The sequence below is a fragment of the Molothrus ater genome, chromosome 5 (assembly GCF_012460135.2).
Source record: "Molothrus ater isolate BHLD 08-10-18 breed brown headed cowbird chromosome 5, BPBGC_Mater_1.1, whole genome shotgun sequence".
Lineage (NCBI taxonomy): Eukaryota > Metazoa > Chordata > Aves > Passeriformes > Icteridae > Molothrus > Molothrus ater.
The window spans coordinates 58,298,997-58,324,566 of record NC_050482.2 but is presented as its reverse complement, the minus strand read 5'-3'; the positions used below and the strand labels follow the sequence as shown (position 1 = coordinate 58,324,566).

At 45.7% G+C, this 25,570-nt stretch overlaps 2 protein-coding genes across 2 annotated transcripts; both read left to right on the top strand.

The window, feature by feature from the left end:
• Positions 1 to 1,185: 1,185 nt before the first annotated feature.
• LOC118700527 (uncharacterized) lies at positions 1,186 to 14,469 on the top strand. Its single transcript, XM_036405057.2, has 9 exons — positions 1,186 to 1,281; positions 2,696 to 2,797; positions 4,906 to 5,025; positions 6,513 to 6,602; positions 8,741 to 8,833; positions 10,306 to 10,365; positions 10,934 to 11,076; positions 11,722 to 11,831; positions 12,377 to 14,469. The coding sequence occupies exons 1-9, from the start codon at positions 1,200 to 1,202 to the stop codon at positions 12,525 to 12,527; spliced, it is 951 nt and encodes a 316-aa protein (XP_036260950.1). The 5' UTR covers positions 1,186 to 1,199; the 3' UTR covers positions 12,528 to 14,469.
• A 4,153-nt stretch (positions 14,470 to 18,622) lies between these two features.
• Positions 18,623 to 24,637, top strand: LOC118700530 (C-type lectin domain family 2 member L-like). The gene is made up of 5 exons (XM_036405064.1): positions 18,623 to 18,912; positions 19,606 to 19,689; positions 20,489 to 20,673; positions 21,383 to 21,483; positions 23,082 to 24,637. Exons 1-5 carry the CDS (start codon positions 18,864 to 18,866, stop codon positions 23,197 to 23,199), a joined length of 537 nt encoding a protein of 178 aa, XP_036260957.1. The 5' UTR covers positions 18,623 to 18,863; the 3' UTR covers positions 23,200 to 24,637.
• Positions 24,638 to 25,570: the final 933 nt, after the last annotated feature.

The following is a 25,570-nucleotide window of genomic DNA, read 5'->3' as shown; positions in this document are numbered from 1 at the left end:
CTTGGTTTGGAAAGACAGGAGTCTGCTAGGGAAGGCAAGAGCCTCCCCTCAAATGGAGAATGTAAACCCTCCCCAGCCCTCCAAATTGCTATGAATTTTAAATTAAGGGGCTCTCAGGCAAAAATATGGGAGCAGGAGAGATAACAGTTCTTTAATAGGGAAGAAAAACAAATAAAAGGATAAAATAAACAATGCAGTACACTAGAACAACACTGACAGAGTCAGAACCCAACCTGACACCCTGTTGGTCAGGGTGTTGGTAGCAGTCCAATTGGAAATGAGCCTGCAGCCCTCCTGGGGTGTCAGGTGTGGTTCTGTTGGAGCAGGGATCCTGTAGAGAAGGATGTATTCTTCCTCCAAAGAAAGAGACAGCTGCTGTTCCTCTGGGGAATCCATGGAGAAAGCCATGCTGGTGTCTCAAAACCTCTGGATTATATCTGGGTAGCAAGGCTTGGCTCCTTCCCCTGGGCAGAGCATCTCAGAATGGGATGTTCTAGTTCTTATCAGTCATGCAGTGGCATTCAATAGCCTGTTATCAACAGATGTCCCCTTCTGAGGGAGGAGTGATTATGGTCACTCAGAGAGAGAGATAAGGCAAACTGCCCACTTGACAAAAGATAATTGGCCATACAGATGGTAATTGAAAACAATTGCAATCTTCAACAATAATTTTATTATGCTATATTAAAAGAAATTATATACTAAAACTATATTAAAGAAAGAGAAGAGATACTTCAGAAGGCTTCACAAGTATGATAATAAGAGCTTGTGACTGACTCCTCAGAGTCTGACACAGCTGATGGTGTTTGCTCATTAATTAAAAACAATTCACATGGAACCAATCAAAGATGGACCTGTTGGAAAAAGGATCTCCAGACCACATTTCCAGATAATCAGATAATTATTGTTTTCCTTCTTTTCTGAGGCTTCTCTGCTTCCCAGGAGAAAAAATCCTGGGGAAGGGATTTTTCAGAAAATAACATGGAGACAATGAACTTGTATTTTCTCATGGTGCTGACATAAAACCCTGTGCCATCAAAACATGAAGTAGAAATAGACTTCTCTTTTCATTAGAAGTTTCTAAATGACCAGAAGGGTCAAGAACTTCCTCCTGAAGGTTTGAGAGGGAGCTCTGTGTCGTGCCCAGCCCAGAGTGTCACTGTCACAACAGCCGAGGGAGGAGAGAGCAGAGTCCAAGAATGGCAGAAGATGTCATTAACTCTGACCTGAACTTGCCTGAACCAACCAGAGCCAGGCTACACACCATCCCTGATGGCCAAGGTAGGTCCAGTGCTGAGCACTGAGCTTTCTTTGCATTCTCCACTCTCTTTGCCACATCTCTTGAGAGAGTTCCTTGCAGCACCAAAGCCTCAAAGAGCACAAGGGGAACATGAGGGCCAGGGCTGGAAAACTGCAGGTGCAGTGTCCTGAGAGGGTTGTTGATATTTACAAAGGCAAGTTGTTGGAAGATTACTTTTCTCTTGCTAAGGTGCAGGTGTGAGGCAGTGTCTCTGGTGTGAGATTATGAGTCCTTTTATCCATTTTGGAGAGCATTCCAGAGGTGAACATCCATTGCTGCTGGCCCTGGCCTGTTGTCCCCCAGCAGACTGAGATTCCTGCAGCAAACTGCTCAGGATGGAGTGGCTGCTGTTGCTGGTGCTCACAGCAGTCTCCTGCACAGCTGTTCCTGCTCCCTGAGCACAGCAGGCACTGCCTGGGGGCTTCTCCTCCTGCTCTGGCTGTACCAACTGCTTGTTGAATGCACAAGGGTGAAATGTTTCATGGACAGCTTTAGTCTGATTTGGGATCAAAGAGTTTGCAAAATTCTAACCGAGGATTTCTCTTTCTTTAGTGAGTTTAAAATTAGTGGAAAATGTTTTCAGTTCTTTTGCAATGTCTGCAGAAAAGTACATCCTAAAAATTAACAGACTTCATACAGAGTGTGTCTGTATTTCATTTTAGGGTTTTTTTCCTTTTCTTCGAACCCTGATTTCCTCTGGCAGAAATTATTTCTTGCCATCCAATGTTTGTCTTTTGCACAAAGTGTGAACCCTCTGCATCTTTTTTCAGGTGGCTGGCATTATTAATATCCCAGGAAATGGGCTTTTAACCTCTTTTGACAGATGCATTCTCAGCTAACTGACAGGAAACCACAATTGATGTCACCTGAATAAAAGGCTCCCTTTCCTTATAATTTCAATTTTTATACCGTTTCAATAACATTGTAATGGGTTTTTTTGTTGTTGGAATAGCCCTTCCAAATATCTCCTAATTTTGTGCAAAAAATTACCAGATAATAATCTCTAGTTTTTAGAAAAGAGCTGGTTTCCTGCCTGCACCCAATTCTCTCAGAGCAGCTCTTTTTAGTTCCTCTTGACTGAGCCCCATTTCTTTCAGGCAGCTCCCTGTGTCACCCACCCACGCTCTCTGTGTCCTTCTGCAGTCCAGGGGTTGGAGGACTCTCCTGCTTTCCCCCTGTCCTCAAACCCATGGCAGGTTGGGAGCTGTTCGGTTCCCTGAGCACAGGGGGTCCAGAGCCAGAGGGGAAGCACCAGGACCTTGAGCCTGGCTCCAGCCTGCAGACCTGGAATGCTCCAGAGTCCCAGTGGGAGCCTGAAAAGGCATCTTGGAATGCAGGGGAAAGGGGCTTCTGTCCAGCTGCTCCCCACACCTTGATGTTTCTGCCCCTCTGTAGGTCAAAGCCATTGTTCCAGAACACAAGCTGCTGCTCTGGTTGCTGTCGTGGTTGTGATCATCCTCCTGTTTGCCATAGCCCTGTATCTGACACTCACCATGGGTAAGTCCTGCTAGAAATGTAACGCTGGCACGTAAATGGTGTCTGTCTGCCACTGACTGAAGTCCAGGCCATGACATCCATAGCCAGAAGGAATGGAAGTCTGCTGTGAAGGCAAAGGACAGCAGTTTTCAGCCACCCATGGCTGTGAGAGGAAATCTGTAAAAGAAATGCCAGGTGGTTTGAAAGTTTTAAAATCCAAATGATATAATGACAAAACCCAATTGAAAACAGACAAGGTTCAAACACTGCAGAATTCATGATAGAAATGTTTTGAAGAAACAAGTCAAGATTAGATAATGCCTATCCTTGATCTGATTGCAATCCTTGAGAATATTTTGAGATTATGATATTGCATCATGGCACCCAGGTGTGACACCAAAACTCTTAAAATAATTATGAATAAAAGCTCCTTTGAGAGAGACAGTAAAGTTACACATCTTGTGACGGTGGTCACAGGGGTCGTTGGATGAGGGAAGAGACAAGGATTTGACTCCATATTTCAGAAGGCCTGATTTATTATTTTATGATGTATATTACATTAAAACTATACTAAAGAATAGAAGGAAAAGTTTCATCTCAGAAGGCTAGCTAAGCTAAGAATAGAAAAGAATGATAACAAAGGCAGCTGCCTCAGCCTCTTTGTCTGAGCCAGCTCACTGTGATTGGCCATGAATTACAAACAACCACATAAGACCAATCCCAGATGCACCTGTTGCATTCCACAGCAGCAGATAAGCATTGTTTACATTTTGTTCCTGAAGCCTCTCAGCTTCTCAGGAGGAAAAAATCTTAAGGAAAGATTTTTATTGAAAAGATGTCTGCGACACACATCTAAAGGAATTTTGGTCATCTTACTGAAATAAAAGCCTTGTGCGCAGGGTCTGCATAGATATCACTGAGCTCATAACAATCTCTAACCTGTCTAGAAAGAGGCATTAAATTCATAGAAAGAAAATATTCTCATCTCCATGAAAAAATGTGAATAATTATTACAGCCTTTCCTTTGAAAGTTTTCAAGGAATGAGTTTTAAGTTGTCATGAACGGCGGGAGAAATGTGACACACTATATGCGTGAATAGCAAATCTCGAAGTTTATTGAAAACTCACACATATTATATTGGTTTATATTGGTGTTAATGAAGCTTATACATATTGCAAAAGCTGAGCTCATCATTGGTTAAAGCACACTTAGATCAACCACACTTACTTCTATCTTCTAACAATTATTTTGCTTCTATGTTTGCATTCTTCTAACTTCTCTACTTAAGATATCTACATTTTCTGGCAAGCGATTTTCTCCCCTGTCTTCTTGTTTCAGAGAAGGTCACTGTGACCTTTGTCAGTGATTGGACACTGGTTGCTTAGTTCTCAGCTTGTTTCTTCTATCTTTATCTATCGGTATCACATCGAAATGTCCTTTCTCAGCTAACTAATTATCTAAAAAGCTCTCTACATTAAGTGTCAGCTATTTCTCATTTCTCTCTCCATATTTTGATCATTGAGTAAATCTGAAAGGTTTTTACAGCCAATCACACTCAAGTCCCAGAATCTCTCAACAGCTCAGAGCTGCCCATGGTGAAAAAATGCCAAAATCTTTAATGTATTTGGTGTAAACCATAGGCTTGGATGGGGTAATTGCTTTTTGTTTTTCAATGCAAAGAGTTCAGGGCACATACCTGATAGTGCTACCTGATGTGTACAAAATGTGCAATACCAGAGCAAGGACAAATTAAAAAGAAATAATAAACCAAGACAACAGAAGGAGGTGAAAGTGGCTGCATTAAATAGAGCACAAAATCTGGAGTGGATGTAGTTTGTCTCTGATTGCTGTGGTTCCATGTGTGTTGTGCCTCACATCCACCTCTGCTCTGGGAAGGGCTGGAGCAGTTCTGGGTCAGTTCTGGAGTTTGGCCCTTGGGAAGGGAACACCTTGGTGTGTGCTGCAGCTTTGAGGGTTGTTTGCCATGAACGAGCAAAGAGGCAGAGTTGGCATTTTGTGTTGGCTGATGGGGGAGCCAAAGAGGTCCAACAGGGCTCTGACAGTGCCTGGCACAGTGGTCATTTCTTGCAAGTAACAATTGTATTCTTATTTCTGGATGGTCCAACAGCAGGCAGCCAGCAGGACTCAACAGCATCGACCTCCAGCAGCCAAAATGTCCCAGCACCATTGTCCCCCAGCAGCCAAGAGGAATCAACAGAGTTACCCCCCAGCCATGGGGAGGCACCAGGTAGGCAATCCTCTGTCTTCCCAAAGGGAGTTGCCAGAAGCCCCTGTTGGATTGATGGTTAGGGAGGACACAAAGGAACTCCGTCAGGATTTTGTTCAGAAGGAAAACAAGAAAGTACAACAAAGTACTGACATTAATTCCATAAACCAGCAGAATGCAGTTAAATTGATAGAAAAACTTCTCCCTGTGTGGAGATAGAACCAAGGGGGCTCAGTGCTGGACAGCAGGATGGTTTTGAGTGTTTCAGAAATATGGAACATTCTATGTCTTACTTTGTGCCCACATCATTAAACTTTACGCTTGTCCATGTGCATTCTTCCCTGCTGGCTTGTATTTATCCCATAACTGTGTCACATCTTCACATTTAGCATGATCTGCAGTTTTTAGGCTTCCACATTTTAACCATTCTCCCCATTTGTGTATGGATGTGAACTGAATGGGACATTCAGAGACCAGCAGTGAAAAGTGAACAACAGGAGATGAGGAAGAAGAGAAAGGGCATTGAAGATACTTTGCTGTTGTAGTTTCGCAAGCAATACTCTCACATTTCCCTCAGGGACTCCCTCGCCCTTCCCTCGGGGAATTCCTAATGCCAGAAGCTGGAGAGTCACCATCCCAGAGATATTCCAACCTGCCTGTGCTTGGTCCTGGACATCCTGCTCTGGCTAACACCTGAGCAGGGAAGCTGGACTCGGGGTTGTGAAAAGGTCAATTCAAACCTAAACCACTCTGCTGGTGAGTGCTCAGGGCAGCAGAGCTGATGTTCCCAGAGATCCTCTAGAACTTTCTTTTTCATTTTCTTATTGTGAAAATTATTCACATCAGATATTATTCACATCAGACCTGTTACCTCCCAGTGCCCAGGTGGAAAGAGAGCTCTAAGAGTGGGATTAAAAAACAGCATTAGCATTATCTGCCAGCAGTGTCCCTTGGGATTTGTTAGTACATCCATGTTGCATTTGGGCCATACCTTTTACAGCCCTTGTGGCTCCTCACAAGGAACTGCCTTGAACTGAAAGATCTGCCCAGTTCTGACTCAGTCAATCTTGTCACAAGGGATTGATTCATCTTCTCTGCCATGACCTTCTCTGCTGAATGTTTCCTGCAGAGCCAACCATCCTGCCTGGATCCCATTCTCTCTGAGCAGCCCTTTTTAGTTCCTCTTTACTGAGCCCCCTCTCCTTCAGGCAGCTCCCTGTGTCACCTACCCACCCTCTCTGTGTCCTTCTGCAGTCCAGGACATGGAGGACTCTCCTGCTTTAGCCCTCTCCTCAAACCCATGGCAGGTTGGGAGCTGTTCAGTTTCCTGAGCACAGGGGGTCCAGAGCCAGAGGGGAAGCACCAGGACATTGAGCCTGGCTCCAGCCTGCCAACCTGGAATGCTCCAGAGTCCCAGTGGGAGCCTGAAAAGGCATCTTGGAATGCAGGGGAAAGGTGGATTATTGCAAGTGTTCCCATAATATTTACTTGTTTCTGTCCCTCTCTAGGAAGAAGTTGTTGTTCCACAACACGAGTTGCTGTCCTGGTCACTGAGATAATCGTGCTCCTGCTCATTGTTGTGTCTCAGATACTCCCATGTAAGTGCTATAAATGAAATAACAGCAATTAATTTGTGTCTCTCTGCCACTGACTGAGGTCCAGGCCCTGACATCCAAGGCCAGGAGGAACAGAAGTCTGGTTTGGAGGCAAAGGACAGCAGTTTTTAGCCAAGCATGCCTGTAAGAGGAAATGTGCAAGAGAATCAAGAGGTTTGAAAGTTTAAAATTTAAAAAAAAAGAACAAGCCCAATTGAAAACTGACAGTGTTCAAACTCTGAAGAATTCATTATACAAATGTTTTGAGGAAACAAAACCCAATGATAACTACTGGCCTTTTAATTGGGATATGTGAAAATATTTTAAGGAGAAGATAACTTATTATGACTTCAAGATATGACACCAAAAATCTTAAAATAAATAGGAGTAAAACCTCATTTGAAAAAGACAGCAAAGTTCAAAGTTACATCTTAAAGGAACTTATTTTCACCCTACTCAGATAAAAGCCTTTTGCTCAATCTCTATATACATATCCAATTTGTAACAACACATTATATTTTAGAGAAAGAAAACATCATCATCTCCATCTAGAAAAAAAAAAAAAATCAGGGCCATTTGGAACTTCCTTTGAAAGTTTTCAAGGAATCTTTTTTAAATTTCAGATGGTTTTGCTCATTACTTTCCATACTTTGATAGTTGAGCAAACTTGAGACACTTCCACAATCAATCACAGATTCTGACTAAATCATGCAAATTAAGTTTAGAAACTCAATGATACCAAGGGCCTCACACAAAAACTTTTGCATAAAGCACTTCTGATACCAAATCACACAAAGAATCTTGGGAGGCCAAGAAAATGTTCCCAGTGCAGCTTCATTGGAGAGAATAGCAGCCAGTTCCCTTGGATCTGGGAGACAGGTTTAGAGCATGAATAAGAATATTTGTTATTGATTTAATATTTGTAATCCTGAAATGTTTCACTACTGGAAAGCTCAGTTTAATACTGCCCCTTAATTTCATCAGACAGGATGAAAATGCAAAGTGTTGGCATCAGGGATCCCAGATCCCTTCTAGATCAAAGGGCAGTGCTCTTTAAGTACCATCCAGCTCTGATGGATGGTGCCTCTTACTCACATCCAGACAAAATTCTGACTGCCAGAGTCCCTTCTCTAACACAGTTTGGCAGTTCTCCAGGAAATTCACTCCTCCCAAGTCACTGTTCCTTGGGATAGAAGCTGCTCTCCTGGGCCTGGCTGAAACCCTGCCTGCCCATGGCAAGTGAGGAATGAATTCCCTGCTTTGTTTGCTTGCATGCATGGTTGCTCTTCTTCTATTAAACCACCTTTATTCCAGCCCAGGAGTTTTGCCCTTTTTACCCTGGCCCATCTCCCTTCTCCTCTCTCCATGGAGGGGGCAGGGAGCCAGTGGCTCCATGGGGATTTTTGCCAGCTGGTGTCCAATGGCAACAGGCCCAGAGCCGCCACTGGGGCTGCATCAGATGCCACCCAACGCTGAGCACAGCAGGGTGATTCCCTCTCCCAGGGCTGCTGAGGCTGTGTTTGATGTCCCCAGGACAGGCTTTGCCCTCTGGGCTGCCAGGGCACTGCTGGCTCCCCCTGAATCTGGTGCAGAGCAGCACATCAGCCTGGACATGGGACTGCTCCTGGCAGCTTCCATCTGCCCTGGGCACCAAAGCCAAACCACTCTGGCATCTGCAAAGGGAATTGCTGCTGAAAGAGAGGATGTATCCTCCCACAGTTACTGCCAGCACCATGTCCACACAGCTGCCACCTCCTGCTCTAGGAAAGCATTCATCCTGCAGGAATGACAAACCTGGAAAGCCAAGGCCTTGTCTTATTTAGGCTGGACTATTCCAGCTGGAAGTTTTGCATATTCTTCTGCACTACCTGAAACAAGCTGGACAAGTCTTCCTTCCTGAATGATGACTTCAGCTTTTCCCATGTCCTCAAACCCATGGCAGGTTGCGAGCTGTTCAGTTCCCTGAGCACAGGGGGTCCAGAGCCAGAGGGGAAGCACCAGGACCTTGAGCCTGGCTCCAGCCTGCAGATCTGGAAGGCTCCAGAGTCCCAGTGGGAGCCTGAAAAGGCATCTTGGAATGAAGAGGAAAGGGGCTTCTGTCCAGCTGTTTTCCTGATCTTTATGTTTCTGTCCCTCTGTAGGTCAAAGCCATTATTCCAGAACACAAGTTGCTGTCCTGGTTGTTGTCCTGGTTCCCATTGTAGCGGCCCTAAGTCTGTCGTGGACACTCCCATGTAAGTCCTGCTAGAAATGTAACACTGGCAATCAATTTGTGTCTCTCTGCCACTGACTGATGTCCAGGCCATGACATCCAAAGCCAGAAGGAATGGAAGTCTGGCATGAAGGCCAAGGACAACAGTTTTTAGCCACCCATGGCTGTAGGAGAAAATCTGGAAAAAAGCCAAGGGGTTTGAAGGTTCAAAGTTCCAAAAGAATAAATGCTGTGACAAAAGGACAAAAGGGAAAACAACAATGTATAAACACTGAGGAATTCATGATACAAATGTTTTGAAAAAAACAGTGAAGATCAAATAATGCCTATTGATCTTATGATTGCAATCCTTGAGAATATTTCAAGGTGATGATGTTGTTTAATGAAACAGGGATGTGACACCAAAAATCTTACAATACTTATGAATTTAATCTCATTTCAAAAATGCATCGAAGTTGGAAATGAATAGAATTTATTTGCAGCTTATTTCAATGCAAACCTTGTGCTCAGTATCTGCTCTGAGTTCATAACAATTTTAAAGTTACATAAACTGATAAATGATATCTGGTGGAAAATGTATTCTTATCAACACCAGAAAAAAAAATATAGATCCACTTGATTCTTCCTCTGAATGTTTTCAAGGAATCATTTTAAAATTTCAGATGTCATTTCTTCTTTCCATCGTTTGGTAGCTGAGAATGCTTGGGAAGCTTCCACAACCAATCACTCTCAAGTCCCAGACTTTGCCACCTGCTCAGAGATGCACATGGGGAAGTCATGGCAAAGCCTTTGATCCTTGGAACTTAAAAAACAGGGCTGGGGGAGGCAATTCATTCTTTTTTTCAGGGCAAAGAGTTCAGGATTGATATTTGACAGTGACCTGACATTTATAAAATGTCAAACAGCAAATGGTGGGGCAAATTAAAAACAAAAAATGAACCAACAGAAAATAAAAAGTAGTAATGTAGATTTAACAGAGCTTTAAGTCTAACATTGAAAGAGGAGTCCTTAGACTTAGATCCAGGACTGGCTTTAGTTATAGTTCCTTTGTGAGGCTCAGTACTGGCTCAGAACAGCTACACACCTGAAAAAAAATACTCCTAAGAAACTTGAGATCTAGATCAAACTTGAGAAATTAAATCAAGGTAGTTTTTATGTTCAAGAGCACACAGGTTTCACTTGTTCTCCAAATACAAACTGCTGCATTTTGAGTTTATTCTAAGTTATAGTTTTGTATGAATTTTCATAGGGTCTTGTTATTAACAAATACACTGTTATTAAGATACAACTTGTGTAAATGAACTCAAGTGTTGCCTTTTCCTCAGTGGAACCTGACCTGACCATTTAATGATTTTTGTAGTAGACCCATGAGCAAAGAGGCAAAGTTTGCATTCTGTGTTGGGTGATGGGGGGTCAGAGAGGTCCAGCAGAGCTCTGACAGTGCCTGGAACAGTGGCCAATCCTTGCAAGCAGAAATTGTGTTCTTATTTCCAGATGGTCCAACAGCAGGCAGCCCACAGGACTCCCCAAGAACCATCCCTGAAGAGGCACTAGGTAGGCAATCCTCTGTCATTCCAGAGGGAGTCTCCAGAGGCCTGTGGAATTGACTGTGCAGGGGGCAGGGGAGGGTGTGGGACTGGATTTTGTTGAGAAGGGAAACAAAGAGAGAGAGAAAGAAAGCCTCTCCCATCTCAGGAATACAAACCTGATCCTGGACACTCCCAGGATGAGCTTTGGAAGAGACAGGAAGAACAATCCCTCTGGAAGCTCAGCACTGCAGGGAGCAGGATGGATCATGTGCTTCCACTGCTTTTCCAAGGCCCTCCATTACCAGCGTTTGACCTCAGTGCAATTCCCTGTGGCTGTTTAGGAGCTGCAGAGCAAAGCTGGGAAAGGCTGGATCTGTTTGCTGTGCTGCTCCCAGTCTGGCTCCTGCCTGCTGATTCTGGGCTGCCATCAGCTCCAGAGGCTCTGGGGGATCCCTGGTGCTCTGCTGACAATTCTCAGCAGGAGCACACAGGCATTTCTGGGGCTGGAACGGCCTCTCTGACCTCTCTTTTGTTGTGGCATCCTTTGGTCAGTGTGAACATGGGTTTTACACACCTCTTCTTCCCTTCTGTAGGCTGCCCCCCACCATGGAAGAAACATGGGAGAAAATGCTATTTCTTTTCTCCAGAGGGGAAACCAAAGGACTGGAATGCCTCCCGTGCAGAATGCACTGCCATGGGCTCAGACCTGGTGGTCATTGACAGCACGGAAGAGCTGGTGAGATCCAACTCCTGGGGCAGCTGCTCGGGGGGCTGGAGCCGCCTGGCCAAGGGCCGGGCAGTGACACTTGTGCCAGCTCCTGTCACATGTCCTTGGGCTCTGGGACCTGCTGCCAGCCATGGACAGCCCAGGCCTGGCAGTGGGAGCAAAGGCCTGCACAGGGAGAGGCCTCCTGGGCCTTGGAGTCCTGTCCCTGGAAGCTTCTGTGCCCAAGCCTGATCCCATGGCAAGGAGCAAACTCCCTGCCCAGCTGGCTGGGCTTTTCCAGGGATTTAGCACACAGGCCATGGAGCTTGAACAGACACTTCTTTGTGAGAGCCATGGCTGGGACAGAACCTGAAAAGGCTTTGCCACCTCCATCCAAAGGGAAAAGTGTCCCCAGCTATCAAGTCACACCTGTCTGTCTGCAATGTAAGGGCGCCACAGGGCTACTATTACATTTCTTATCTTCATCAGGGGCCTCCAAAAGGGAGATGATCTTCCATAGAAATGGAGAAATTCATCCTCTGGAGCTGTGGGCAGAGGTGCTGGGGCTGGATGCACACTGCACTCTCTGTGCTGGCTGTTTAGCCCTGAGCCTTCTGTGCCTCTGCTGAAGAAAATGTCATTTTCATGTACTCCCATTGTTGGCTTCCTTTCCAGGAGTACCTTGGATCACAATCAGGTCTTAACTACTACTTACTTGGTCTCACACACTCTCCAGAGAAGCAGAAGTGGAAGTGGATCAACAACGTGGAACGTGACCCAACCATGTGAGCTCCTTCCAGCAAGTCCCTGCCATGCAGTGTCTGGGAAGAGGAAAATGCCAAAGGCAGAGCAAAGAGCAGAGAGCCCAAGGGTGATCAGGGCCTGTGCTTTGGGGGAAGCTGATTGCTGGAGGTGCAGGTGCTTCAGCACATGGCTGTGCCAAGGAAAGGGAGCCTTGCAGGGCCAGGGAACACAGGGCTGTCCTGTAGGGATGGCAGGAGAGGACACAGCTGGCGTTTGCTGGGGAAGGAAGGATCTGGCTGGATGCAGCTCCCTGGGCAAAGGAAGGGGACAGGAGGCAGGGACAAGAGAGAGAGGGTGATGTCAGTACCATTGGCTGGAGGGGACCAAAGCAGGGGAATGTTTCTGGGTGGGAAAGCATTGCCCAGAAACTTTTGTGGAGATGTGGGGAACAGCAGTGAGGAATGGGTGGGAATTCCAGCATGGCAATTCCTGGTCCCAGTGACAGTAACACAGCTTAGCAGGTGCCACTTTGCCTTTCACTGCATGTCAGGAATGTAACCAAATTTGGCTTTTTTGCCCTATTAAGGTTCACTATTGTTGGACAGTACCAAGAGTATCTCTGCACAGTCATTGGACGTGGTGAAGTACGAGCTGCACCTTGTGATGGACACAAAACCATAAAAAATATGTGTGAAAAAGCTGCAACAATTTCAAAGATGCATCAGGAGGAGAGCTAAAACCAAGAGGTGCAGGCTGAGCTGTTCTGCCCAGCTTCCTGTAGGAACCCTGGATGGGATGTGTCTCATTGCTCTTGAATTCCTGCCCAGTCTCTGCTCCCAGGCTCTCCTGCAGCCTCTCTCCAGCCTCGGGGCTGAGCTCAGCCCAACCTTTCCCTGCTGCTGTCTGAGCCTGGACGGGTCCCCTCTGGAAGAGCTGGCCTTGGCACACAGGAGCACTCTGGCACTGTCTCATGCCAGAGGTGGCACTGCCAGGCGGGCACTGCCAGGGGAGAGGAGTCCAGCCTGGGCACAGGGGTGATCCCAACAGATCCTGACTCTGCAGGTCACATCCATCCACAGCCCTGTGTTCCCAGCCCTGCCTGGGCACAAGGAGACCTTTCCCCACCTGGCCACAGCCTGGCCTTGCCTGCAGCCACAAGGGTAGGGCAGCTCACATTTCTGGCTGGGAGCCTGTAGGGAAGGGCAACCCTACTCCTTGCCAGGATGGACAGGATAAATTCAGGTGTGGGTGTGGATAAACCTTCCCCTGTCCCAGACTGTTCCAAGAGCACACAGGATCCCAGAGCCTGTGAGGGAATGGGAATCAGCCCAAGGGAAAGGATCCTACAGCAGCACAGCTCTGGGCTTAAAATCAGCCCCAGTCCTGTGTGGGGAAGGCAGGAATGTCAGATTTAACATCTGGTGGGGAAGGGCACAGGATGGAGACCAGCAGAGAGCAGCAAGGCCTGAAGAAGAGAGTCCCAACAGAAGCTGAGCTGGACAGAAAACGGGACAATGAAACCCACAGTGACCTGTGAAGGAGCTGGTGAGAAGCATGAGAGTGACCCACAGGGAATGGCAACACAGTGCTCTGCCCTCTTTTCCTTGGAGACTGGCCACAGGAGGAAATGATGCCTGAAGGCTTTTCCGGCTCAGAAATGTTCAAGCCCACAGCAGAATCAGGTGGCACCAGGAAAACAGAGCTGTGATCAGGAAAGAGGGAATATCACCTAAACTCTGCCTGTGTTCTTCAGTGGCTCTTGGGACCCTGGGCCTTGTGTGACTCCAAGAATATTCTTCTTGCTGAGTCCTTTAGGCAGAATCATTCCTCCTTTATCGGTGCCTTTCATGGCTCTGTCCTTCAGCTGCAGGGTGGAGAAAGCTCTGTGAAATCCATGACACTCATAGCCTGGTTTACCTCTGGGAAAAAAAAAAAAGTTCAATCAAAAAATCTATACACAGCATGCTGTGGCCATTGGAAGGCAAAATGGAATCCTACAGGAAAAACTATCTCTTTCTAAATTGAAAGCACATTTTGATGTCCCTCACACCAACCATCCTCCTCACTGGCTGCTTGCATCAAGATGCTTTGGAAATGGATTTGCAGTTCTTTCCCTGAATTTCCATCTCCAAAGAACAGAGTAAGAACCTGGAGCTGTAGCAGAACAATCCCAGTGTCAGACCTCCAAGATCTGTACTGTTATTTCAGAAGGAAGCTGTGCTGGAGGGGCTCTTTGCTTGCGCTCATTTTACTGGAGAGGGTGGGAGACCATTCTATGTTGTTATAGATTTTTGCCTTCTATTTTCATCTTCCAGCTCCTGTGATCACTTGGATCAAGTGGGCTCGGCTCTCCTGAAGGCTGGGCCAGGGAAAAGCCTCTTCCCTGGGAGCCACTGGCCCTCAGTTGGAGCCTTCAGCAGGCAGCAGAAGCAGCAGCTGTGCACCAGAGGGGTGGGAAGGGGAAGCCACCCTGGGGCCACTGTGGAACTGCACAAGCCCCATCAAACCCAGAAAGCCACAGGAAGTCTCAGGACTCAGGAGCAACTACAGCTTGCAAGGAAATCCCTACCAAGGGTAGAAGTTTAAATGAAAGTGCTTTGTTTCCTCTGCCTGTGTGTTGTTCACAATTCGCTGATCTTGTGAGCTAAGTTTTACAATAAACTTCCACTTTACAGCTTATGATTCTTGGATTACCTCTGGCATCCCTACTGCAAGGGAAGGGTGAAACATTTCCTCCTCACTCTGGTGTGGTCAGAGTCTAATCCTGATGCCAAGGCCAAGCAATCCCTAAGCAATCCCAGTGTGACCTCTCACTCCTTCCATGCTCAGTGCCTCAGGGAATGCCTGGCTGGTTCAATTCTTGCTGCAGCTGGGCAATGGGTGACACTCCCTGGGACAGGCCAGGCTGGCAGCACCAGCCCCAGAGGGGCACATCCTGGACCCAGGACTGGCTCCTTTAGTGACCTTTATCAAGGAGAACCTGTGACAGGGACACCTCCAAGAGCTGATCCTCCAAGTAGCTCACCCTACTTCTATGGGTACCCCAGTTACCTGTACCCCAACTGTGTCTCAAGCCAGCTGTGGTGTTTAGGATACACTTGGTGGAAAAAAATGCTCTGAGTATCTTGGCAAAAATCACAACCAAGGGATTTTGATTTTATTGTAGGAGAAAACAGTGAATGAAGGCAAGGTTCTTAAAAGAAACCACTCCAAACCATTAAAAAGTCCAGAAGCTGTTGCACAGAAGTAACTAAGCAGAGACAGACATGAACAGACATCTCAGAGACAAGTGATACTTTATGTAAACAAAAGAAGTTCATGCAGTATTGCACACGCAAACAATTTTATCTGGTTCTAAATGACAACTGTACCAATACAAGAAATGGCTCTCACTGCCAAATGGGCAGTTCAGGGAGGATTCACTGCCAATGCAGACTTGCTGTCAGAACAGCAAGCAGGGTTCAGGGTGCACAAAGAACACCTTAAAGGTAGCACTGACAGTGTTACAGAGCTTGCAGCAATCACTGGCAGATTGGGTTCCTTTTTAGCACACACTGGACTTTCTGGAACCATTTTGGGTTTGTGGCAGCAAAGGCTTCAAATGGGGAGTGAATTTTCAAGGTGCTAAGTGTGATGTTTGCTTTGTGGTGAACCACAAATTATCTGTAGAGGAATTCTGTTCTTTCTTGGGAAGTGGCCCATGGGAATCTCATGGGATTTAATAGGACCAAGTGTTGGTGCTGCACCTGGGTTAAGGCAGCCCCTAGGATCAATCCAGGCAGGGGATGAACAGAGGGAGCAGCCCTGGCAGAAGGACTTGGGGCTGCTGTGGGTGAGAGCTGACCCTGCCCCAACCCAGAGCCCCCCTGTGCTGGGCTGCACCCAGAGCCCCAGGGCAGCAGGGCAGGGGGGATTCTGCCCCTCTGCCCCTCTCTGCTGAGCCCCCCCTGCAGGGCTGCATCCAGCCCTGGGCCCAGCACAGGAAGGACAGGGAGCTGCTGGAGCCAGGCCAGAGCAGGGACACCAAGGGGATCAGAGGGATGGAGCAGCTCTGCTGGGAGGAAAGGCTGAGGGAATTGGGGTTGTGCAGCCTGGAGAAGAGAAGGCTTTGGGGTGACCTCATTGTGGTCTTCCAGTGCCTGAAGGGAGCTTGTGAAAAAAGAAGGAGAGAGATTTTTTACATGAGCAGATAGTGACAGGACAAGAGTGAACAGTTTTGAACTAAAATAGAAAAGATTTAAAGCAGATATCAGGAAAAATACTCAGGGGGTTGCTGAGGCCCTGGCACTGGTTTTCCAGAGAAGCTGTGGCTGCCCATCCCTGGCAGTGTCCAAGGCCAGGCTGGATGGCGCTCTGAGCAATCTGGGATAGTGGAAGCTGTCCCTGCCCATGGCAGAGGGGTTGGAGTTAGATAACGTCTATTCCAATCCAAACCATTCCATGATTCTATGAGTGACAAAAGGTAATCAAGGATTATTTGGGGTAGCAGCAGGCAGGAGGCAGCACCACAGCATCCAACTCTGCCTTTTCAAGTCAGTCCCATGAAAGCCCTCTTGTACAATGCCATGCTTTTTCCTTAGAATGTTTGCATTTTTATGCCTACATCATGGCAATATTTTAAAGTAACTTTCCAGTGATTCACTTTGGAGGGTATTTCTGCCTTTAGCCTTCAAGAAATTCCTATCTTGTTAACCAACTTCTATTTTAGGAATTGTCTGGAGGCTTCTTAGCCAAACTGATCAGGGAAAGTGAAGGTAAAGGTGAGTGTCTCAGTTACAAGCATCTGGGGTTAATAACAGTAGGTTTGGAGGTCAGATGATTCACAGCTATGTTGACAGCATTTCTCAGGGTTTTTTTGCCAGCCTGGAGAATCTCCTGCAGCTGTGAGAATTACCTTCTGTACTTGTGGGTGAGCATGAAGGGAGTGCTCACTTCTGAATGCTCTGTGGTTAAAAGCCACAATGCTATTTTTGACCTCAGTGACAGGCAGGACTGAATGGCAGGAGCCCAAGCCACTCCTTCAGAGCCAATAAATGCTGAATAAGCTGTTCTTTGAATGCCAGCTGTGCACACACCAATGCTCCACTGTCTCCTTGCATGTAAAACATGCTCTACATCAAGCAGGTACTGAACCTCCCTGCTGCCCTAATTCCACACCCCCCTCTCATCCTCTGCCCCTCTGGATTCATGTCTTGCAAAACCTCTGGAAAAGTTTCCAGCTTGTGCTCTCTGGACCCATCACCTCTTCTCTCCTGGGGATCCTCAGTTCCCAAGACTCCCTGAAGCCACCATGCCTTAAGCCTTGTCACACATCTTTCGGATTCTTCTTCATCCTTTTATCGTTCCTTTTCTTCCCCAGTGCCTTCCTGAGAACTTTGACCAGTCCAGCTCTCCCAGTTCAGTGCTTAAATGAATTCCTGCTGCAGGCAAAGGCTAAAATTACCTGCAATTCAAATTATACTTACGAAAGTATAAAGTTTATATGGTTCTTTCTAAGCTGTAAACATAAACACCTGCAGATGGTTTTCAGCAACTCACCACTGCTCAGAATCCTTGACAATCAAAGTAATTGGAGACTTCAGTGAAAGCTTAAAGTGTAACCCCCCATTCCCATGGTTTTCTCTTTGAAGTTTCCTGCCCAGGTACAGAAGGATGCTTATTTTGGATAAACCACTGCTGAATTCCTCATCAGCCTCACGCAGAGCCCACATGATGATTTGGAGAGAGCTGTGTTCCTCAGGCTGTTAGAACACACAGCACAGCCCGGATCTGTTGTAAGTACAGCAGTTATTGTGTAAATCCACCAGATGAAATGGATGATAGGTGTGGCCCTGTCTTCCAAGCAATGCTGAAATTTCTATTGCACCCATGGGCAAGCCAGCATCATCAGGCTTTATGTTCTTCTAGGTAAAGCAAATCAACTGGCCAGGTTTTCCAAAGAGGTTTAAGTAATCATTTAAATACTTGATTTTACTATCCTTCTCCATACAAAAGAAGAAAATTAATAAATATAAAATGTGAAAGATGTGTGTTTTATGATTGGCTTTTCGCAAATATTAAAATGAATATTATATGTGCTGTATTAGAAAGTTATGCTGTATTAATTCTCTTAAGTAGTGTGTTAAATATCGTTTTGGGTTATAACAAAATGTTAAAATAGAAACTATGCTATGTAGGATACATTTTAAAAGAAAGGACTTGCACTGAGATAGCAGCCACAAGATACCTAAATCTTTCAGAGAAAAAGAATTTATTGCCCTCTTATCAGAAGAAATGAACTTCCCGCCTCGAAGGCACTGTCAGGATTCAGAAGAAGAAGTTGACGATGACCAGACAGAATCCTGTGTTTGAATGGAATTTATGCATCATGTATGAGGTGTATGAATATGCAACAGGCTGTTGTTTTTAAGGGTTACTCCTCTGTTAACGTGGGTCCTTTTTCGAGTTTACGCTGCCCAGAAAAAGGTACCGTGACGTCCCTAACGCTTTATTTTTATTGTCTCATATTGTCCTAATTCAAATTGTCCAAATTATTATTACTCTAATTGTATTCCTATTTTTATAACCATTTTATTACTATTGAACTTTTAAAATTTTAAAAACAAGTGACTGGCGTTTTTCACATGAAATAAATACAGTTGTGGGGGGGGGACCAAACCATAAAAAACCAAAACACCCGAAAAAAGCAAAACCAAAAAAAAAACCCCACTAGACAAAACCAAACCAAAACAAAGCCTTCTCCCTTCGTGTTGGTTCCTGGAATTTGCTGATGTCACAGGATCCCGGTGAGATTTTGTAGGAGCCGACTTCTCCTTGAAAGCGTCCCCATTTCCTATTTCTCCGGAGTTGCGGAGTGACTGCTCCCGGCCCGCGGTCCCCCTCGGCACAGAGCCCGCGCTCCGAGGCCATGCCCTTGGGGACGTGCAGCGGGGCCAGTGTCAGCGAGGGCAGCGGCACCGAGGGGAGCAGCGGCAGCGAGGGCAGCGAGGGCAGCGGCATCGGGGGGAGCAGCGGCCGGTCTCGCTGCGGCCCGAGCGCGGCCGGGCGGCCCCGGTCCTGCCAGCCCCGCGCCCATGGCCAGCGGCGCCGAGCGCTGCGGCTCCGTGGGGCGCGGCACCAAAGGTGACGGGCGGGGGACACTGAGGGGCCGCGCTGGGATGCGGGGGGGACCCGGGATAGCCCTCCGGAGCGCGGGGAGTCGGGGATGCTCCCCGGGAGCCGCCGCAGCGCTGGAAAGGCGCCGGGCTGGCAGCGGAGAGACCGCCAGGAGAGGGGGCTCTCCTGAGGGGGCCCTCCTGAGGGGCCCCTCCTGTGGGGACACCTCGGCCCGGCACTGCCCGACACAGGGCAGCGGCAGGGCCTGTGTGCTTCCAGAGCCCTGGGGCAGACAGGAGCAAAAGGAGACTAAACAGCTGTGGCTGTGGCATAAGGCTGGATATTTCTCAGGAAAAGTTTTGGGCTCCAGAACCGATGGCTTTTCTTATTTCCTCTCCAGGCTCTTATCCATGGAACTTATCCGTGCCGTGTTTAGGCATTTAGTGTCCACCGTCATTTTCCCATGCTCGTTTCTTTCTCTTTGGATCACTTTAAGTTTTGGATGATGTAACTAAAATTTACTGTAACTCAGAGTTCTTGTTAGCGGATAAGCCTTGCAAAGATAAACTAAATGTTTCTGCTCCTAGCCTGCTCTCCACAGAGAGCTACATTTGTTTTTAACAGTTTCATGTGTCCTAGGCTCTACTCCCCTGTCAGCTGGTTCTTATTTGTTATTTTGGGATTGTTTTGTTTTTTAATTCCTTGCATTCATTTTTTCAGGTCTGTTCTCAAACATTTGGCTGTGGCGAGCGGTTGCTGGAGTCCTTACTGCTGCTGTCATTCTGATTTCCTGTATCCAGTTTGGTAAGTAAGGAATTTTAAAAGAAGATATAATTAGCAATAGAAATTACCAGGGTTTGGGGTTCCATACTGAGAGGGTGCTGAGGCCCTGGCACAGGTTGCCCAGAGAAGCTGTGGCTGCCCCATCCCTGAAGTGTCCAAGGCCAGGCTGGATGGGGCTTGGAACAACCTGATCTGATGGAATCTGTCCCTGCCCATGGCAGGGGGTGGAACAAAATAATCTTTGAAATCACTCTCAACCCAAGCCACTCTGTGATCCTGTGTGATTCTGTGATTTCTGTTTGAAATTGTGGGCTGGTGCAGGAACAGCTCCACATGCTTCAGTGGGACTAGGGAGGGCTCAGTTTAGTCTTAGTTTACTTTTGGTATCAAGTTTGTCACATCACTGTTGGTCTTAATCCAAGTTCAAGAAAACAACAACAGGAAGATTGTCCCACCAATCTGCAGTCCTTCAAAACTGCCACTATAATAAACAAAATTATTAATTCAACTGTGAGGAAGCAATGCATGCAAAAACTAGAGTTGTTGGAATTTTTAAGCTGTAGAAGAGTCCTTGGGTGACACTTTATGATCACCTTCTCAGCTACCTCTACCAACCTGTCCCTGACCATCCTTTTAAGGATTTGTCAAGAGGCAGAAGGGTGCAGGATCCAGAATATATCATTAGTTTACAATAATTATTACAGCTGGGCAGAAGTAACAATGCTGTGGCTAGACTGGGATTGTTTTAGATGATGCAGTCAGAAAGTAAAACCTTTCCCAGCTGGAAAAACAGGGTAGATTGTTTTTTGTCTTTTCCCAGTAAAGCCTTCTCTGGCCAAAACATTTCCAGTGTGTCCTCCCCTGGAGCTGTGTCCATCAGGCTGGCTGTACTTCCAGAGGAAGTGTTACTTCCTCTCAGAGAGTGAGGCTGCCTGGAACTCCAGCCAGAGCCAGTGCTCCTCCCACAACGCTTCCCTGCTGGTCATCGAGAATCACCAGGAGCTGGTAAGGGAACCACAGGGGGATCCTGTTTTCCCCCAGTTCTCTTCCAGGGAACTGCTTCTGCATCCTCCTCAGCTGAACAGTTAGGAAGCTGATGTAAGACCACAATGAGTCACAGCCTGCAGACGACTTCATGCCTCTTCTCCCTGAAAACAGGAAACATCAGTTTGAGCAGTTCATGGTTTAGAAAACCTCTGATATTTCTCTGAATTAAATTTGGTGCTGCTCACAGCTATAAATTGTCATATTGAGGGCATCTATCGGGGTAAACACTGTTGCATCTCATTTATCTTTAATTAAACAATTGTTTTCTCATATTGAGATAGGTTAATGACACACAAGTTGGTAAATATGTTAATTGTGACCTTTGGAGTTAGGAGATAGTTACCTGAAGTGCAGCTTGGAGCATTTTTTTTCTATATTATACCAGAGTATTAGGAAACATTCCACCCTGAACAAAGGCCTAGGAGAATATATTCTTTTGTGTCTGTTCCAGACCTTGATAGCAGACCTTGATATTTTAGAATAGCCTCTCTCTAGGTCAGTCAACCTATCCCAGTCACCAGTCTCTGTATATTTAGGTTTAATTTTGTTTCTTCAGCAGGAAAGGCTAGATTGTTGTTTTCCTTTTGCCCTGGATCAAAGACTTTGTATTTTGATAGCTGGACTGAACATGCAGAACTTCTTTTCTCATGTGGGTTTATTCCTACAGAGGTTTATGATGAAGATAACAAAGCAAGACCCATGGATTGGACTCTATAAAAGAAATGAAGAGTTCTTTTGGGTAAATGGAAAAGCATTAGACAATGAACTGTAAGTTGATGTGGAGGGGTTTTGATGGTGATATTTGATTATAGGGGAGTAAGAAAAATAATACAGATCTAGTGACTTGTAGGAAATGTCTGTTATTATGTTGAAAGGATGGAGAGGGCAATGAAGATTTCAGATGGCATTGTTAAAACTGTGGCAGATGAAAGCCAGGGGATGAGTTTGTAATGTTGAGAAGCGACACAAGGCAGGCTGATGGTAACAGACATTAGAGAAAGGGAAACCAAGAGACACAAAAGTAGGGGGAGGAAGGGAATTGGTGGAGAAAGGGAAGATTCCTCCCCCAACGAATTCCTCATCATAGAATATATTTTGCAACAATACAAACCTGCATGTGAGCTGTGTGAAGTTAATAGCAAAGGGATTTGGGAGACTGCTAAGACATGTTTTCATTTTTATAGAATGTTCCTCAGAAAGAGGCTGCTGGAGGGGAAGAAAGATGGGAATTTATGTTACATGAGCTGCTCTGTGGCCAGGGCCCTGTGTTCTGTGCCAGCAGTGTCAGGTGTGGGGCACTTTGTTCCTCTCCCTGGCAGCTGTCCCATCTCCTCAGAGGCCGCTGCAGCTCATCCTGGAGCAGCTGCTGGCAGGAGTTAGCACAATTACCAATGATAGGCATAAGCAAGGAGATTTCACAAGTCTGAAATTACCTTAAAAAGTGGAAAATTTAAGTACTTTTAAGTCTGTGACACTACTGGTGATGTGTGACTACCCTGAAGGCTTGATCTGACAAAGGCATTTAATGTGAGATGTGAGGAACACGTGGGCACCTCAAGTTGAAAACTGCAGTCCTTCACACTCTTTTATCCCCTGTCTGCAGTACAAACATCCACTGATGCTTTCATTTTCAGTGAGATTCTTCCCATTCTTGGACTTCTGCCTCACTGCTTGCCTCAAACTGCCCCTCTTGAAGGGGAGGGCAAACACCTTGATATCTAAGCTCAGGTGTCACTACACTGGTGAGGATTTGTCCCTTGGCTTTTCCAGAGACCATTCCAGTTTGCTTGGCCTATCCATAGAACTTTATAGCCCTTTGTTTGAAAACAGAGTTGCTGACAGGTCCTCACCTCTTATGTAGGGACACCTACGGTGTGGAAACTGAGATTTGCTTCTTGTTTCCTCCCACCCCCTTAAGCCTGTTGGGTTTTTAGGAAGGGAGAAATTAGAGATGCATTTCCTTCACAGCTTCTGCTGGAACCTTTGAGCTAGATAGGAGGATGTGGAGGTGCAAGGTGGTGGCGCCCGTCTTGATGGCACAGCATCCCTGAGAAAGGCAAACCTGAGTTTCAGTCTCTGCTCTAAGGGTGTGTTTCACATTAAGTGACCACTAAACAAGATGCAGGAGTACTACAAGTCCTGGATTTTGTATTCTGGGCACGAGATACCATTAAGAAAAGACAACCTCCATGGTGTTCCCTTCAAGGCACAAAACATCATCCTCCTCTGGTGCCTTGCCTGAGATAAATCACACTTTATTCAAAGAGAATTCAAAGAGAACCTGAGATGCCCATAGCTGCCTTTGCTCTATTGCAATATTTGATTGTGGGTGTCCAAGTAATCCTGTCTTCCCTTCTCCATGACAGGTTTGAAGTAAAAGGCTCTGGCAGCTGTGCCTATCTGGAGTCCAAAGGAGTCTCAGCCTCAGGATGTTATTTAACCAGGAAATGGGTCTGTAGCTTGAATATCAACTCAGCAAGATAAAGGTGGACAAAGCCACCACCCCTGACACTCAGAGCTCTGATATGATGCCTACACAGGCTATGCCTACACTTTGGGACCTGGGAATGTGTCCCAGCTCCTACCCAGAGGTGAATGACTTTTCTGGTAGCCAGAATTCTCCACCTATGGAGGAAAGCTTTAAAGATACCATTTTAAAGGCTCTCTTCAGCATCTTGATAAGTCATTTCCTTGCCCCATTTTTCCAGCTACTGCCCAGCTGTAGTTTCTTTTTGCTGTGCCATCAATATTTCCTCCATTTACTCTTCTCTTGTAGGAGCAGCTGCTCTTTCTTTCCCTTTTTGGGTGTGCAGTTGGAGGTTTTTGTTCTGCTTTTCCTTTTGCCAGGCTCTGTGTGCATGGGTGGTGGAGTGGGTCTGTCTGGAGGGCTGCCAGTGCCTCGTGGATACAGAGCAATGCAGAAGTGAACACTGTTGTTTTAGACAGGATCACAGCAAATTCCTCTCTCCATTTGATGGGATGTACCTTGCATTTTTTTCCACGTTTTGTTAATGTTATGTTACATTTTGTTAAATCCTGGTGATAACACTGTCAAGCTGATTTATGTAGCTGCACTGCACCTGAAGTTATCCTCACAACAGTTTCTTTAGCCAAAGAGAGGCCACAATAGATAAGAATATCTATTTACCTGAGCATCTGCACTGATGGGGGGGAGAAGAGTTAGAACTGGAGGGGTGATAGTGAAGCTGCAGGCATTAATGTGTAAATTTAGGAATAGTACTCAGTGCAAGGAGGCAAAATCAGGAGAAGGAAATGAGAGAATTAGCAGCAAGGGATATTTCTCTGTGTCTCCCTTATGCCCTGTGCTTGTCATGATGTGAAGCTTCTGAGCAAGGGGACATTTCCAGGTGGACAGTCAGTGTTTCCTGGTGTAGGTGACTTTTTCAGCAGCAGCCTCCAGTGCTCTTGGAATCCTGGGGGCCTGAACAGGATTAGGGCACAATCCCTCTGATTGTCTGAATCCCACACATATCTATCACGTTGTCCAAAGATTAAAAGTGTCATTTGACCCAGAGGAAGCGAATTTGCCTGGAAGGAATATAACTATGAAGTTTCCAGAGAAGGAAGAATGGGAAGTTCACCTTCATTATTTTCTGTGATAGAAGGACTTGACTGTAGCAGGACCATACACATGGATACTGTCAGCAGCTTGTGCCTTTCAGATGTTTATTTAAATATAATAACTAATTTTAACTGGATTACACTTTTCTTAATTGCTTGTATGCTTTATAGGCACAATAACAGGACTCTACAGTATAAAAAGCCTAATTATCTATTTATTTTTTATGTTGGGGGGAAGGTGTTATTCTGCAATGTTTTTACATTAACCTGATTCTGAAGGATATGGTATGTGCAATAGTCCTGAAAAGATACTTAATAAATATCTTTACAGAGCCCCTGAGTTACAGTGGTTTGTATCTTAATATTGGAATAATAAAAGTATTTTTCATCTCAGGCACCATTTTGGTGAAAAAAAAATCTGAAGCAAAGTAAAATATTAATGTTTTGAACATGAAAAAATCTTTAATCATAATGTTGGGCCTGACATGAAGCAGAATATTTGATCCAAAAAAGAATGCTTTTCCCTTTTTAACACCTCATAATGAGTCACACTTTTAACAAAAGGTTAAAAAGTGAAAGCTCTTCTGGAATCTGACTCCTCAGGGATGCAATGAACTTCTTCAGTGATGTTAAGAAGAGTGAAGCTGCAAACTCTGCCAACTTGCTTTACTCAGAGTGGAGTTTGATGAAGTACTTCAATGGTAATTTCTTTTTTCTTTTAAATAAGTGACTGCTTAAATTGTAGGTAAGAACTTCAGTAAGGCCCTGCAAAAACTTGTTTAATTACATGAATAATAGCAAGAAGGCCCAAATCGTAGATGTTTTATGAATATTGTTAAATCCTTAACACCACAACTAATTTGAGAGAAGCCAGCATGCAGGAGTTTGTTTTTCTTGTTAAATTCAGCATGAATCAAGATAGATCTGCTAGAAAACCAGCAATTGTCAACTCCACTGCATGGAGAAGGGTGTGCTGTGAGTACCCTGAAGTGAAAATTTCTCAGCAGTCAGAAATTCTCTCTCTATAAAGGATGTATTATATAGGTATAGATGATGATCTTACTCATTTCAGAGTGTTTCCTTTTCTTTGCTTCTCTGTCTAGAATGAGCAAACCAATCCTCTTCCCCTCACGTGCTGTGCTGAGTTTGGGGGATTTTTGTTGTTTGCTCTTACATAACAGCAGTTTCTCATGGGTCTTGAGCTGCTGATGCTACATTCTTCGTGACAAATCTGTGCTGGGATTTTGTTGTTGTTGTTTGAAGGGAAGTCCCT